The sequence below is a fragment of the Branchiostoma belcheri genome, unplaced genomic scaffold (assembly GCF_001625305.1).
Source record: "Branchiostoma belcheri isolate BF01 breed outbred unplaced genomic scaffold, Haploidv18h27 scaffold73, whole genome shotgun sequence".
NCBI lineage: Eukaryota > Metazoa > Chordata > Leptocardii > Amphioxiformes > Branchiostomatidae > Branchiostoma > Branchiostoma belcheri.
In genome coordinates, this window is record NW_017804387.1 from 284,383 (window position 1) to 298,856 (window position 14,474).

General features: G+C 38.9%; 1 protein-coding gene across 1 annotated transcript in view; it reads right to left on the reverse strand.

Moving 5' to 3' along the window:
- LOC109485162 (FERM domain-containing protein 5-like) overlaps positions 1–14,474 on the reverse strand; it is a 58,799-nt gene that overhangs the window by 38,825 nt on the left and 5,500 nt on the right. Inside the window, exons 2-4 of the mRNA XM_019788607.1 lie at positions 3,828–3,932; positions 3,126–3,168; positions 1,786–1,864 (exon numbers count right to left, since the gene is read on the reverse strand). Coding sequence (XP_019644166.1) covers positions 1,786–1,864; positions 3,126–3,168; positions 3,828–3,932 — 227 coding nt within the window. The remainder of the gene's footprint in view (positions 1–1,785; positions 1,865–3,125; positions 3,169–3,827; positions 3,933–14,474) is intronic.

The window sequence follows — 14,474 nt, forward strand, 5'->3', positions numbered from 1 at the left end:
TTTATTTGAGTTTCTTGGCTGTGTTATAGCAAAATGTATTACTGTGTTGGTGTGCCGTGTTTTGACCACGTTTGGGCATGAGTCATCACAATGGAATGCAGGGCATCAACCAATAGGCATGCAGCTTTCCTCTATACTTCTTGCTGATTGGCTGTTGGGATTTAACTTGATTAACACCCGCACAGAGCATTTCCACCTGCACAGAGCATTTCTTGCTGATTGGCTGTTGGGATTTAACTTGATTAACACCTGCACAGAGCATTTCCATACTGACAGTATGTCTTTATTCAAGTGTTTTGGTAGGTATTTCAAGCTTTTCTGCTCCAGCATTGGAATGCGGGGCATGTAACGTTTTTTTTTTTTTTGTAAAATCAACAGTTTGCATTATGCAATTAAAAATCCTAACCAATAAAGTAGGGAATAGCTATCCAACTGTTGTTTTAGTTGTATGTTACTTCATATTATAGTTATATCAATGTAAATCATTGTTTTCCCTTGTGTTTCTCATTCTTTCCCTGCCATGTGGTAAAATGTGGTGAACCCATCGCTGTATTTGCTCCAAAGCAAATATTGGCCTTTCTAGTTTTGTATATAATATTATCATGCTCTGTTCGGAACTCTGAAACTTAGCGGATACACAGCGTTCACGGATGGATTCCAGGCTATCTAACCTCCACCAGTCCATACTGGGTTTATATCATACATGTAACATGAAGTAGGTGTATGTTGGTTTATATTGGCTGCAGTGACTATTACCACCTACATGTATGAAGTTTAAATTTTAAAGAAAAATGGCATTGGTTTCTGCAGTGTTTGGTATGAGTCATGTACTTCCTAAATTCTGAGTGGTGCAGGTAAAATTTGTCTGGTACAGGTAATGTTCAATGTTATCTGCACCATTGCTGGTATTTAGGAAAATGTGTTTCAAGTCCATTGAGTGTACCTACTACTGCATTGTTACCTCTTTATGTAGGAATTGTTTCTTGGACATGCATCTCCAAGCTAAGTTTAGGATTCGTTTGTGGGAATATACATGTAGCTGCAACATATTCACTGACACAGTACAAGAAATGCACCGTACGAAAAAATCTGAGGTTTGCAATGTAACCGATACGTCTGTATCATGTTCAGCATACAAATGATGACTTTCCTGGGAACAAGACTCAGAGCAATAATCAGGGTTTTGTGTATAGCTTAGCTGACTTATAATCCTGCCAGTGACTATACACTATACAAAACACACTGATTCCTTGATTTATATGCATACTAATATGTTGTAAAGAGGATTAAAACTCAATGGAAAACATCTGAGAGCATTAACATGCCTTCTTGTGACTTAAAGCTAAGACATCAATAATGTGATTTTCCTGTACATTTAGAATACAATACAGAATACACCGTATTGTACATGTATTCCATTTATTTCATACCCACCTGATAAAACACATACTTAAATGCAAAATTTGGTGTCCCTAAACAATTAATTGTAACAACATCAATTCCAACATCCGAATCTGGTATTCCAATTTTCGCACAGGCTAAACACATTATTTTGAATTATTCTATGGAACATCTGGAAGCCCATGTGATAACCAAATAGAATGTGATAGCTAGTTTTCACAAAGGCCAGAACACCCGTATCGAGCATTATACCATGAACCAGATATGACATTAAAAATGTTAAATGTAATTAAACAAAAGGTCAACCTTAGTCTAGTCATTGTATCTTTAGTGACATGCAATAATTCCACATGTCATGCTGTGTTTTCAGCTGAGATGGCATACCTGGTTATCTCCTCGTGTAGTTTGGATGGCTCTGGTGGGTAGAACTTCACACGGAAGCAAAGCAGGAACGGAGGGTTTGCTGGGGTGGAAAATGAGACAATTGCTGAAACTTTAAAGTTTTAGTGCACTGTACAAAATGTAACAGTAGTAGAAACATGTATAGTGTGTCTTCTTACAAATGATTTAGGAGAAACATTCATTGGATTGAATGTACATAACAAACATCCAAATCAAATATCTGCGAAATTATGTTTCATCTTCTTCATTTTGAAAGCATATCTTGGGTTCAAAAATTCTGCCTGTGATACCTTTACATCTATGATGAACTGTTCATCTTAAATAGGCAGTCAATCAAGAATAAGGTCAATGTGGGGACTAAGTGGGGTGACTGTGCCCTTAGAAAAAATCTGGCATGTTCTGTCAATGTCCAAAAATGAATAAGAAAGATATCAAAACTTTTGTGATTGTGTGGGAAAAATGCAGTTTCCCACAGGGGGTATGTTAAAACCAAGCTTAAGATATCGCTTTCATATGATATGTGTGTAAGGTAATATAAATAATGAACTATTTGAAATCTGTATTCCTTGAAGGGTGTTATTGATTCCCTCACAAGGGAGGTTATACAAGGAATGCATATCAAATCAAGGATCATGAATGATATACTGGAAGAGCCAAAAATGTCTATAAAACGTCTAGCGGACATTAGACATGATTTAGACATTGCTGAACAAAGGCCAGTCGGAAGAACATTAAGTAGACATTTACTGAAAAACAACATCGAAATAACTCAAGGTGGACATTTTATATCCACAGTCTCTTCACATGTCAGGTAGGGACACCCCTAGGAGACAGTTCTTTGTTTAGCACAATGCACACTTATAAAGATATTAGCGTCCGTCCGTTAATTAATTTGGTCCCGCCCTCTAAATTGCCTTGGCTTTATGCAGTGCTTTTTCATATGCATGCAGGTTTTCACAGTTTTTTCTAAAAACATTCTGACAGACAACTCAAATGAACAATTGAAAACACAACAAGCAAGTCCTCCCCAAAAAGACCCAGTGTAAACACCTGGGAAAGACATTCTTACAAATGTTTAAAAAATGTGCGGAACTTTTGATAATGTCCAATGTCCGTTAGCCGTTGTATAGACATTTTTTACCCATACCATCGATACAAAAAGCACATGATTTGTGTTCTTCTTTTACGAGTAATGGAAAATGTCAATGTCACAATTTTGTGACAGTCACATAAAATAGAGAAAGGGATTCAACAGCAAAAGTAACATAATGCTCAAAGTGTATAATAACAATTATTATAGCTAAGGATAGATGGAGACTTACATTTCATCTGCTTGCATACATTCTTGATTGGATCCAGCCAATGCTGAGTAATTGAGAGAAACAGTAACATTAGGAGACTCAGTTAAACCTGCAGTTATATTTATACAGTCAAAGCTGCCCAAATGACCACCTCTTCAAACCAACCACCCGGCCTGGACATGGAGACCGCTTCTTATTGGTCTCCAAAATTTTCCCTATTGATGAAAGCCCATTAGGTGACCAGCTGGCCAATGCGACCACGACCATCGTCAGTGTTCGAAATACCCGTCTGTAGTCTACAATTTGCAGAAATATTTTCAAGATTACAGAATGAAAAATTATACAATCTGCAATTTTGCAGAATGAAAAAAATCAGGCTTGGTTTTCTATGGTTCTCACAAACAGAAGGCACACAATTAACAACCCGTTATTCCCTTCATTTTGATCTTTATTTTTTATTATGACTTTATTTCGGCCAGCTTCGTCATGCAAATGAGCCTAGTCATGACGTCACAGCCTGAGCCGGTCCCTGATCACCTGAGTTGTGATTATGTCTCAGTCAGTGGACGCTCTGTCAAAGGCGACCGCTTTTCTTGGGACCTCTGTGTGATCGCCTTGGCCTGGACTGTACATTTCCTTGTCATAGTGACGTGTGTTTTCTGAAACTCCTACACATTTCCCAGACAAGCACCACTAGCAGGTAGTTTCACATAGTTCACCTACCCTTTGTTTCTCAGCGTCAACAAACCGCAGCCCAAAATAGTCCTTTTCCAGCAGGTTGAGGTTGCCGCACACATGGTCAATCAGGAACTGTCCTTTGGAATCTTTCTGTGGGAGAAATATGACATCAATAGAGACATTTTCTCTGGCTGCATGACTGAGCATGGTCTAATTGAAGTAGAAACTTGACTTTAGGTGAATGGTACTGGTAAATCGTGATTATCATAGAGCACAAATATTTCTCTGTATAATTCCAGTTAAGGAATTTTGTTTTCTGTGTGTTTGCTTGTGTTTCCCTGCTTATTTCCATATGAGTAGGTATGTCAGAACACTGACAGGAAATTACAAATGTACATGTAGGTCAAAGGTTCCAGGAAGGTCCCAGAAATGGTTATCTCATTTCCTGCCTTCAATTTCCTGTTATACATTAATTTTACGTCTGTTGCATTGTGGGAACCAATGTGAAAATGCATCTGTTAGACAGAATTAGTGAGAAATTCAGAAACAAGAAATTCACTGAGGAAACATTTCACGGAGGTATGAGATCTTTGATTAATTCCTGACTTTCCATAATGTCTCTACCCGTACTTAATATAAATTAAAGTATAATGCAGGATCAACCCACAGGACAGAGACAAGTGTCGAGCGACCATCAAGCCCCAGATGTATAGTGCAAGCACGTCTAACCCTCGGAAGACGGGGAACAACAGACGATAAACCGGACAGTAAGTGTGAGCTGGAGGCCCTGTAGAGTTTCCTGCATCTTACACATTTTCAGTCAGATCAATATGAAATTTTCCTTAGACTGGAACTAAAAATTTTTCATTTTCAAGTTGGCTTTAAGAATGATTGAGTTATTTGACTTATTAAGTATAAAAACATGCGTCCCCTCTTTCAGAATGAATTCTTCTTGTGACCCCACATTATGTTTAGGTCCAGTTAAAACACTTCCACACACACAAAATCACATTTTCACAATCAACAATTTCAAAATTGAATTCTAAAGAAATAACTACTCCCTTATTTAAGAACATACAGACACATTTCCACACAGAATGTAACTTATGTAGTATTTATCTGATCACCCCTGTTAAACATTAAATTTGATACTAATTGGAAGAATTATATCATAGTAGTTAATGTATTGTCATGCAGGTGCGTAAAAACTGCACCAGACATTATGCCAAACTTTTACCCCATAATCATACTAAGGGAACAATATCAACAAAAGTTCAATGACCTTACATGTACCTACCTCACAATGTGTATCTGTAGCTGATTTAGTTAAAAGATTTAAAATATGGTTTAAAAATTGCAAGGTATATAAAAATCTAGGTTTTGTGACATGTATGAACAACTATGTAAGAGGTGCTAGTGTCACGGAAATGAAAAGAAACCTACAGTGGACCTCACTTGAAGACAGAAGAAAGATGTCTAGACTATGCATGATGTACAAAATGACTAATAAACTGGTGGATGTCCCAACTACTAAGTACCTAATACCAGCCCAGAAGAGAACAAGAAATAGCCACGCATTCAAGTACCAGAGTTATCAACCAAGGATTGAGGTGTTCAAGAATTCATTCTTTCCTAGAACTATCGCAGAGTGGAACTCACTGTCACCAAGTACAGTAGGGGCACTGTCAATAGATAGCTTTAAACAATGTCTAAAGCTAGAAGTTCAAGGGTTAGGTGGAACAAGTCGATCGGTGTAATATAGCCAGCTGCCGCCGCGCCGCGTGCCTGCGAAGCTGGTGTGTTACGCCGAAAGGCGGTTATACCGGCTATACAGATACAGATACAGATGTTTCCACCGAATACAACCCAAGGCACTCTATTTCCTGGCCAGTACTTCTTCTAAAAAACAAGGTTCCTATTATAAGTTATTATGCACAGGTGTTCTTTTAGCAGATAAAGCAATTAACTTTAAGTGAACAGCCAATCAGCAACCACATCTCTAATCAGAGACACCTGCTCCTGTCTCTATGCCCATATATGGGCATAGACCTCCTGTCCACATGCCCAAATATGGTCACACTCCACACTGCTATAGTACATTTCCTATAACACAGCCAAAAAGCCCAAATAAAACCATTCCAAAAGCCTGTATCATGAAAAAACAGCCTGGGGGTATTTGGCCACTGCACCTTCATGCCAAATTTCATGCTATTTGGCCAAAAATGAAGAAATTGAATCCATTTAATGAATATTAATCGATCAGAAATATTTCAGGTTTTGCATTCTTCAACAAACATGCTAGATAATCCGTAATCCTGAGGCACTGCTTGGAAGACTTTACAAAGAGATATTCACATTCTTTCCACGCATCTGATATATAATGGATGGTAGAAAAACCACATCTCACTTTACTACTTGTGGCAGCAAAAGCCTGGAGCACAGTTCTGGCAACATGCCATACAAGTACAGTATGTCATACACTGAGAGACTCCCTGGGTACTGTCATGAAAAATGGCCAAGCCATGGGTTTGGTTAGAATGTTAACCCCACACTTCAACCTGGTATCAAATCGACCAACAAAATCCATAGAAAGCTTTTGAATTGCAGCCAGTATTTTGTTACATTACTCTGATATTCTTTCAATCATTTTTTTGACCCTTGGAAGTGAAAAACTACATGTACAATGAGCTGCACACAGGCTTGAATGCACTCGTTATATTGTTTGTTTCGGCTGCAATCATGATAATAATGCAATCTTCAAACCTTTTCATTTTCTCTGTGTCTTTTATATTTCTTCAGAAGCATGCTAATCAGATAAATGTAAACAGAGAATTAAGCAGCCAAGAACAGTTTGACAGCTTGTGAAAAGGAGCCTTCCACATCTGTGCCACCACTGCTGTGAAATGGAGACAGACAACAGGTGGTTGTGATAGACATGGTCTGATGGGCGCTGTTTGTTCTCCAGCACCCATCACTAGGATCACATTTTAAAGCACGAATAGCAACCATATAATTTCATGTAGTAGCCAGCCCCCATTTTTCCATCAATTGCCAGAACTTTGCAGTGTGTAACAGAAAAAATCCGCCAACCTTTAAATCCCATGTCCTGCAGTACCCATATATATATATATATATATATATGGGTTGCACATACATATATGGGTTGCACATACATTTTGTACAGTATCTTCTATATAGTGCCCTGTGTATGTACGATTTGGGGGTGTTTCTCGTTCAACGCATCACACCACAGCGAAACGCAATGAATGCGGAAGTAACTACATGTATGCCACTGCAGGGCAAAAAAAAGTCAAGGGTCTGTGACCTGATTACTTGAAAATATTGTGTAAAAAAGTCCAGCAGGACAAGGGATAAGGACAAAATCAACAAAAATCTTCCCCCATGATTTGTCTGTTAAAATGCCAGAAATTGAGTTTTGAAGACTTGAAAATGCACAATTTCCCGGGGTGCGTACCCCCAGACTGTCCGAGGTTGCGAGTAGCGAATGTGCTCCCTACACCCAGATCCAATCATGGACCTGGGCTGACAGAAAAAAAATTCAAGCTGGCTAGAGCTCTGATGTAGACCTCCTATTTGTTCTGGATATTCCTCTAAAGTGTGCAGGTTTGAAACACAAGTCTTGTTGTAAATTGCATCGTTTTATTTAATCACCTGTACTTCCAAAGTCTCACCATATTCACTCTCGATTGCACTTATTTGCATTTTAGTACACCTATGGCGGTGCAAGTGCCCAGGTTATAGATGTGTGGGAGTAAGAATATTGATTTTTCAGGAGCACTATTATTGTCGGACCTAAATGGGTGCACCTGTGCATTCAATAGTACAATCTAGGTCAAGACCTGATGAGAACTACGTGCTCTCATGGTATTACTCATACTGCCCTGCATGGGAACTACTGTAGGGCTGCGTACCTTTTCTTAACATCACGTACAGGTACAGGGGTTTTGGTCCAGGTCCGGACCTGTACCTGAAAATTCACGCACGTCACAATGTTCTACTGAAATTCTTTAATAATGACAGAAACATGAATAAAGTGTTGACAATTTGTCCTGTATCATTCATAGAACATCAAATCTAACCGTGTTGCGTCCTCACTCAGCGGCAAGGCTGGAGTGGCCAGCTCTCCAGGGCGCGAAGCCTGAGCCAAGGTATGGGGATCCTGGGTGCCCAAATATAACCATGGATGATATAACTAGGTTTCCTATCTCACTTCTCACTAGTTCTCAGTCACCCTCTTAGTGACCCACACTTACTGAACTTGGGACAAAACGTCATAAGTTGTGTAAATCTCTTTATTTTAACGCTGGCAGGCCTCCTTGTGTATGGTGATCAAGTATGAATTTTTGTTCTGGTCCAAAAAACCGGTCCACCGATGTTTCGTTTTTTTTCGGACCGGACTGGACCGATACTATTTTTCCGGTACGTACCGGACCACCTGGACCGGTACGCAGCCCTAATGGGAACCACTGGTCCGGGAGAAAAGTAGTTCAGTATGGGTCTATTAGATATAATGTCTGCAAGAAAATCAAACAGTCACTTTTTATTTCAAATCATAATTTGTAAAACTGTTGTATGGGGCCTATGGGAGCTGTAAAATTAATGTCTATGTCAGATGAGGCTATAATAAAATTTTACAGGCAATTTTGCGTTAATTTTCCATCTTTGCAACCTCATACTGATTGATATGATTAAGAATTCTGCTTGAGAAAATGTCTAATTTTTGGCTTGAAATGTTCCCTGGGCTTGAAATACTGGGTGCACATGCACCTTAGTGCAGGTAAAGTTGAGGCTGTGCAGTTTCTGACATCTTAACCTACATGTAGTCTTATCAAAAAGTATTTTGAGTCCTGTCATAGGAGCTCTTCACAGAATTTGTTTTGAAAGATCCATTTTGCCCTGTGCATTAAAACAACGTCACAAGTCAACTAAATAACTAATTTGGTGCAGTGGCCAAGTACTAGTATATAGTATTATAACTAAGGCCATGTTGCTTTGATTATATGGATGACATCCTCCGGGAGCCCCAAAACTGATGCGCGCGTGCGAATAAAAAAAAAGTTTTGCAAAAAAAAAACACGTTCTTTTCATTATGAAATCTACGTGGTCATGAGGGTTGAGCAAATGGCACAGAATATGGTTTGGCGAATAATCTAGTCTTCAAGTTCATTTCTTTACAATTTCGTCTTTTTTCGTTTGATTTTGGCATTCTACGACATTGGTATAGTTTTTATTAATTTTTTTGTAACTTATGGTATATTTTTGCTCATTACCTCCATGAAAAATGGAGGTATTGTTTTTGGCGTGTCTGTCTGTATGTCTGTCTGTGTGTGTGTCTGTCTGTCTGTGTGTGTTTCCGCAACTTTGTGGTCAGCAGAACTTCAGAACGCCTTTATGGATTGCGATAATATTTGGTGTGCTGGTAAGTCTTGGAAAGACAAAGGTCAAGGTCAAGTATGAGCCTCCTGGTGGATGACCTTGGTACTGCAGCAGAACTTCCGGTTTTTGTATCTTTTGTCCTGAACAAGCTCTGGTCTTGACTTTTTGGTGACAGATAGCTAATCCTGTCAGGAATAAGTGGCGTAAGTTTGATCCCCCTACCAGCTTGTTCTGGAACTGCAGGCTAGTTTCTGGTAAAAACTTTCAAAGCCAATAAGTCCAGATTGGAACAACATATTTTCATTATTTTTGGTGTGTAGGTAGCTGAGAGAGAGATGTACATGATTGAATGCAAATTATGCAAATGAGCACTTAATTTGCATAATTAATGAGGAAAGTCTATAATTACAGTGTTTCATATAATTGTACTGCTATACATGTAATCTATTCAATCTGTGGCAGGCGGAACATGAACAGATACAAATTATGCAAATGATAACCTAATTTGCATAATTGATGTGAAAATTCTGTGAATCCTTATTGGTGAATGATGGGAATTTTATACCTCGTAACATGTGTAAGTTACTTAAAGGTTTGCGTCGCTATGCATATATTATGTTAATGTAGAGGTTATTTGCATAATTAATGAGGACAAAGCAAGCCCATATTTCATGGAGGTATGAGATCTCGGAACTCTTGTTTTGCATCTGTTTTGTACGATTTACAGTATGGTTGAAAACTTTTTTTTTTTTGGAAACGGCCGAAAATTCATGCGCGCGTGGATGTCATCCATATAATCAAATCAACATGGCCTAAGATGTGTGTTAAAAATCCCATACATGCACATGTACTATATGGCTCATCACAGTTTTCAGAGGCATACTGTTCCTGATCCGAGATTATATGTAGTGTGACAGATGGCAGAACATAACCCTTTTACGCATGACAGCATTATGAACTGCTTCTATAAGTCCATGGAACAGAAGTGACACATAAAGGAGCATAAATCCACATTTTAGGTCGACTGTGTGCACGAGCGTGAAGGTCACAAAATTATTTCTATTCATGGGAGATGCATGACAAAATACTTGATGGCCCATGTGTTCAAATTGTAGGCTCTCGCTGCAGAGCGAAAAATACGTTTTTCGGCATTTGCATGGGTGCAGGTAACATTGGAACCAAATTTCTTTTATACTTCATATATGTTGTAGGTGGTAAAAGTCAATGCAGCAAATAAAAATCAACATACCTGTCCTATATACATGTACATGTAAACACAGTATCCAACATGAACCAGTACAGTACCGACCCCTGCCCATGTCACCGATCTTGTGCCCTTGGGAAAGGCACTTTACACGACTTTCCTCACTTCACTCAGGTGTAAATGAGTACCTAGCTTCGGCTAGGGACGTCCCTTTGGATAGGACGTTAAATGGAGGTCCCGTGTTTGGGAGAGCCACACCCCACGCACGTTAAAGAACCCACCGCACTTATCGAAAAGAGTAGGGGACCTTCCCGGTGTGAGTGGTTCAAACCTTACAGTCTGGTCTCAGGGGTTGACATCTTTGAAGAGGTGATAGTCACCTGTTATGTCAATCCTTCCACAAATGTGGTAAATCGTCATAAAAAAACCATAAAACGCATGTACCAGTGCAGGTTAGGTGCAGGTACATGTAGACACCAGAAACACCTGCACAGACCTGCACTAAGGTGCATACACTGCATATACAGATGTACACCCAGTATTTCAAGCCTTATTTTAACAAAGGGCATGGCTAAATACTTTTTTGTATTAAGTGACTCCAAAATTGCAAGTTGACATATTTCTTATCTACAAATTTGTAACATTTATATTGCTTGCAAAGGCCCACTATAGAATAAGTTGAACCAATTATGAAGTTTAACTACATTTTTTTGTGAATTTGAAAGATAGCCTAAACTGGTACCAGCAAATAATCAACATATTCTTTTGTCCTAAAGTTTAAAATAGTTTATAATATTAAAACTAATACTAAATCCTTTTTTTTTATAAACATGTCAATTCAAATTTATCTTTTTTCAATGGTAAATCCAACTAAGGTGGGTAAAAGACAATCTAAGATCTTCTTATCAATATTCCAACAAATTTCTGAACATTACACATCGTACCAGTACCAAAATGCACCATTTGGCTTGTCAATACTGACTTGATCAAATATTACATTAGTTCCTGACCTATACCTGCTACATGTGTACATAATGTACCTTACTGCCAGAAAAACAATAAAAGTGGGCCACCGATTGACGACAGCTCATTTATCAATACCAGACCTGTTAACCTCTGTCTCCCACCACCCTGTATTTATTGATCATTCTATCAATTCAATCCCAGATTTCTCTCACTTTAATGCCCGTGACACCACAATTTCTCCGTGTTTCAATCAATCTCCTGGGTCACCTGACTTGCCCATTACAAGAGCGATCACCCATTGGGTGGGAGTACAGCTGCAATCAGCGTGGAGCTTTCATACAAATTGTATACGAGCTGGCAGTAATGAGAAACAGACATGTTACAGGGCGTGATTTGCAGGTAGTTGCTATAGAGTGTGAATAGGGTAGATGAGAAATGGTAACCTCCCATGGAATAAGTCTACAGCTGCAGTCAAATTACCAGCATTACAAATCATACAGTGTTTGGCAGTGTCAGGACAAAATAAAATACCATACCAGAACTGGGTAACACACACTAGGGCTCGAAATACTTGTTTTGCATGCCCGCATCAGGGCTCGAAATACCCATGTGCATTGTGCAAAATGCACATGATTTTCAAGATTTGCACTTTAAAAATATTTTGAATGTGCAATTTTGCACCTAGAGCAGGAGGGGATCCGGAGGCAGTATATTTTACTTTAGATATCATGCATGATAATCAAGGGAAACAAATATGAAAAATAAATATAATTGCTCTTAGACAGATGATAAATTTTATTTATGTGCGGTATAAAATGTTTTTAATTTGGGAAAGTTCCAACAGCTACTCTAGTGTTTGTTACATCATGACTGTGGAGAGTGGGAGGGGCGGGGGAGTTACTAGCAGGGCCTGGAAAGCTTAACCTATGCCAAGAAATACAACAATTTTACTTTTGATATTTTTTTTGTTTCAATTTTTAACTTTTCAGTTTTAACTTATTTTTTCTTGAAAGTTGAAACATTATGCAAATAAAACAAACTTGGAAGGTCAATTAAATTTATCATGGGTATACATAATTTTTGCAGGATCCTTCAAGTGAGCCAGCAAGTCAGCTGGAAAACAGTAACTGTTGCAGACAGACTAAATATAATTTTGCATATAAATTTTTAAAATTGCACTTAAAATTTTTGCCAATATTCAAAGCTGGTACAGAGCTCTGTATAAATATTGTGAATGTGTGGTAGTAACATTGGGATGTTTACGACAAACCAGCACATGCTGGCTTTCTGCTGAATTTATGAATCGGTGCTAGTTCTGTTCGTTTGTACTGAATTCCTGATCATGAGAGACTGTTGTGAAGCTTCGGTAGCCTGGGTGCCATCCTCCGTAGTTACTGTCAGCTCCCTATTTTTGCTAACTACCATGTTGCTACTACAGAGGATGGCACCCAGCAGGCAAGAGCCTCCGAGGACATGATCTTTTTATTTTAGAACAGACTACAATCAGTGTGTGCGTAGATGTCATCCATAAAACTGAATCATTGTGGCCTTAGGCCACACCAATTTAATTTCTTGGTTAACAGATTTTTCTAGTAAAATAATGCAGCGGGCGGACGAAAAAAATAAAAAAATAAAAACAGGCATAGGCCCAAAATGGTACGATAGGAGCCATGAAGTCAACAAACCAGGCTGGTTCAAAATTTAAACAATGAATTTTGAACTTTTAATGATACCAGTGCATTGAAAGATGGAATAACTGTAACAACTAGGATGAAAAGGACTGTTTTCAACTGTTCAGGGCAAAATATCAGCATTTTGCAGTTGATTCTGAACTTTTATTTTTATTTGCAAATCAGAAAAAAAATGAAGCGGGCGAATCCGTTAACCAAGAAATTAAATTGGTGTGGCCTTACTGCTTGACTTTGTATTAGAGTGTATTTGAGGTGGTACATGTAGATGTTAAACTCTGGGGACTTGCCAAGGTATGACCAAGTGACTGCCTAAGGCGACTGTCACCTTCACAGCTGCTATCACCAGTCTCAGCCTCTCCAAACATTTCAGCACGACCTCAGGAATTTGACCTTCGCAGACTCAGGAAATTCGCAGGTCATGAGAAAACCAACTGCAGATAAAGACGACCAGTTTTAGCCAAATGTTTGCAAGTCCTTGGGTTATGTTTCTTTCCTCTTATGCCTCGGTGGCGTTTAAAGCTGACCGAATGTGGTAGAATGGTGGAGTAGACACCTGGGCCTGCATGAGGGGTGGTGATTATGAATAACGCAAAATTTTCGCAGCCAATTACGAATTACGTTAAAGCCTCAGAGCTGATTACGATGTTGATGTTCAGAATCTATTACGAATTACGTTGATTTTTGGGGAGGCTGCCTACAGATTACGAAGACTAAAAAGGCCTGATTACGCCTTGCGAAAAAGGGCATACAGGCCCCCTCTTATGGGAACGGGTTTTCTGCGCGTGAAAAATTTGCACAATGTCATGAAAAATCTGTTTGAATTCGACGCTTGTTCGGGGGTTGATGAGCGCGTAAAAAATGCAGGTTTTGTTTTTGAAACAGCCGCTTTGGAGCAAGTCTTGTAATCGTAAAAATGGGACTTGTTTGGAACAGAAAACAGTTGTAGATTGTTTTAGCAAGGACGTTCAACGTCCTTGGTTTTAGTCATAATTTGTGTATCATAATTTCTAAACTCTCATCTCAGGTCAACCTGTGTTAATCACTAGGTCGGAATTAGGGCACCTCTATTGCGATAGAACGTTCCACTGGGAAAAGGACCAAAAACCTGCGGTAAGTTTCACGAACCATTACACTCGGGTGCAAGGCGCTACACTTAAGTAAAATACACAGCTGTGCAGCTTTAGTCGTTGTGATCTTTACCTGTCAATATTATAGCCCATCTTCCGTGGATTTTTGGTCAGATAAACTATTACCAAAGGTATGTGCATTTGCATGGAACATAGGTCGGAATTAGGACCCTCCCGTTACAGGTAAATTTTGTCAGTACAGGTGTGCAGAAAAAAAAAGTATTTTTGAGCCCTGTTTTATACACAGTATGCTTACTAAGTACACTTACTGCAGCATCCCTGAGACAAATAGATGGGACTACACAAT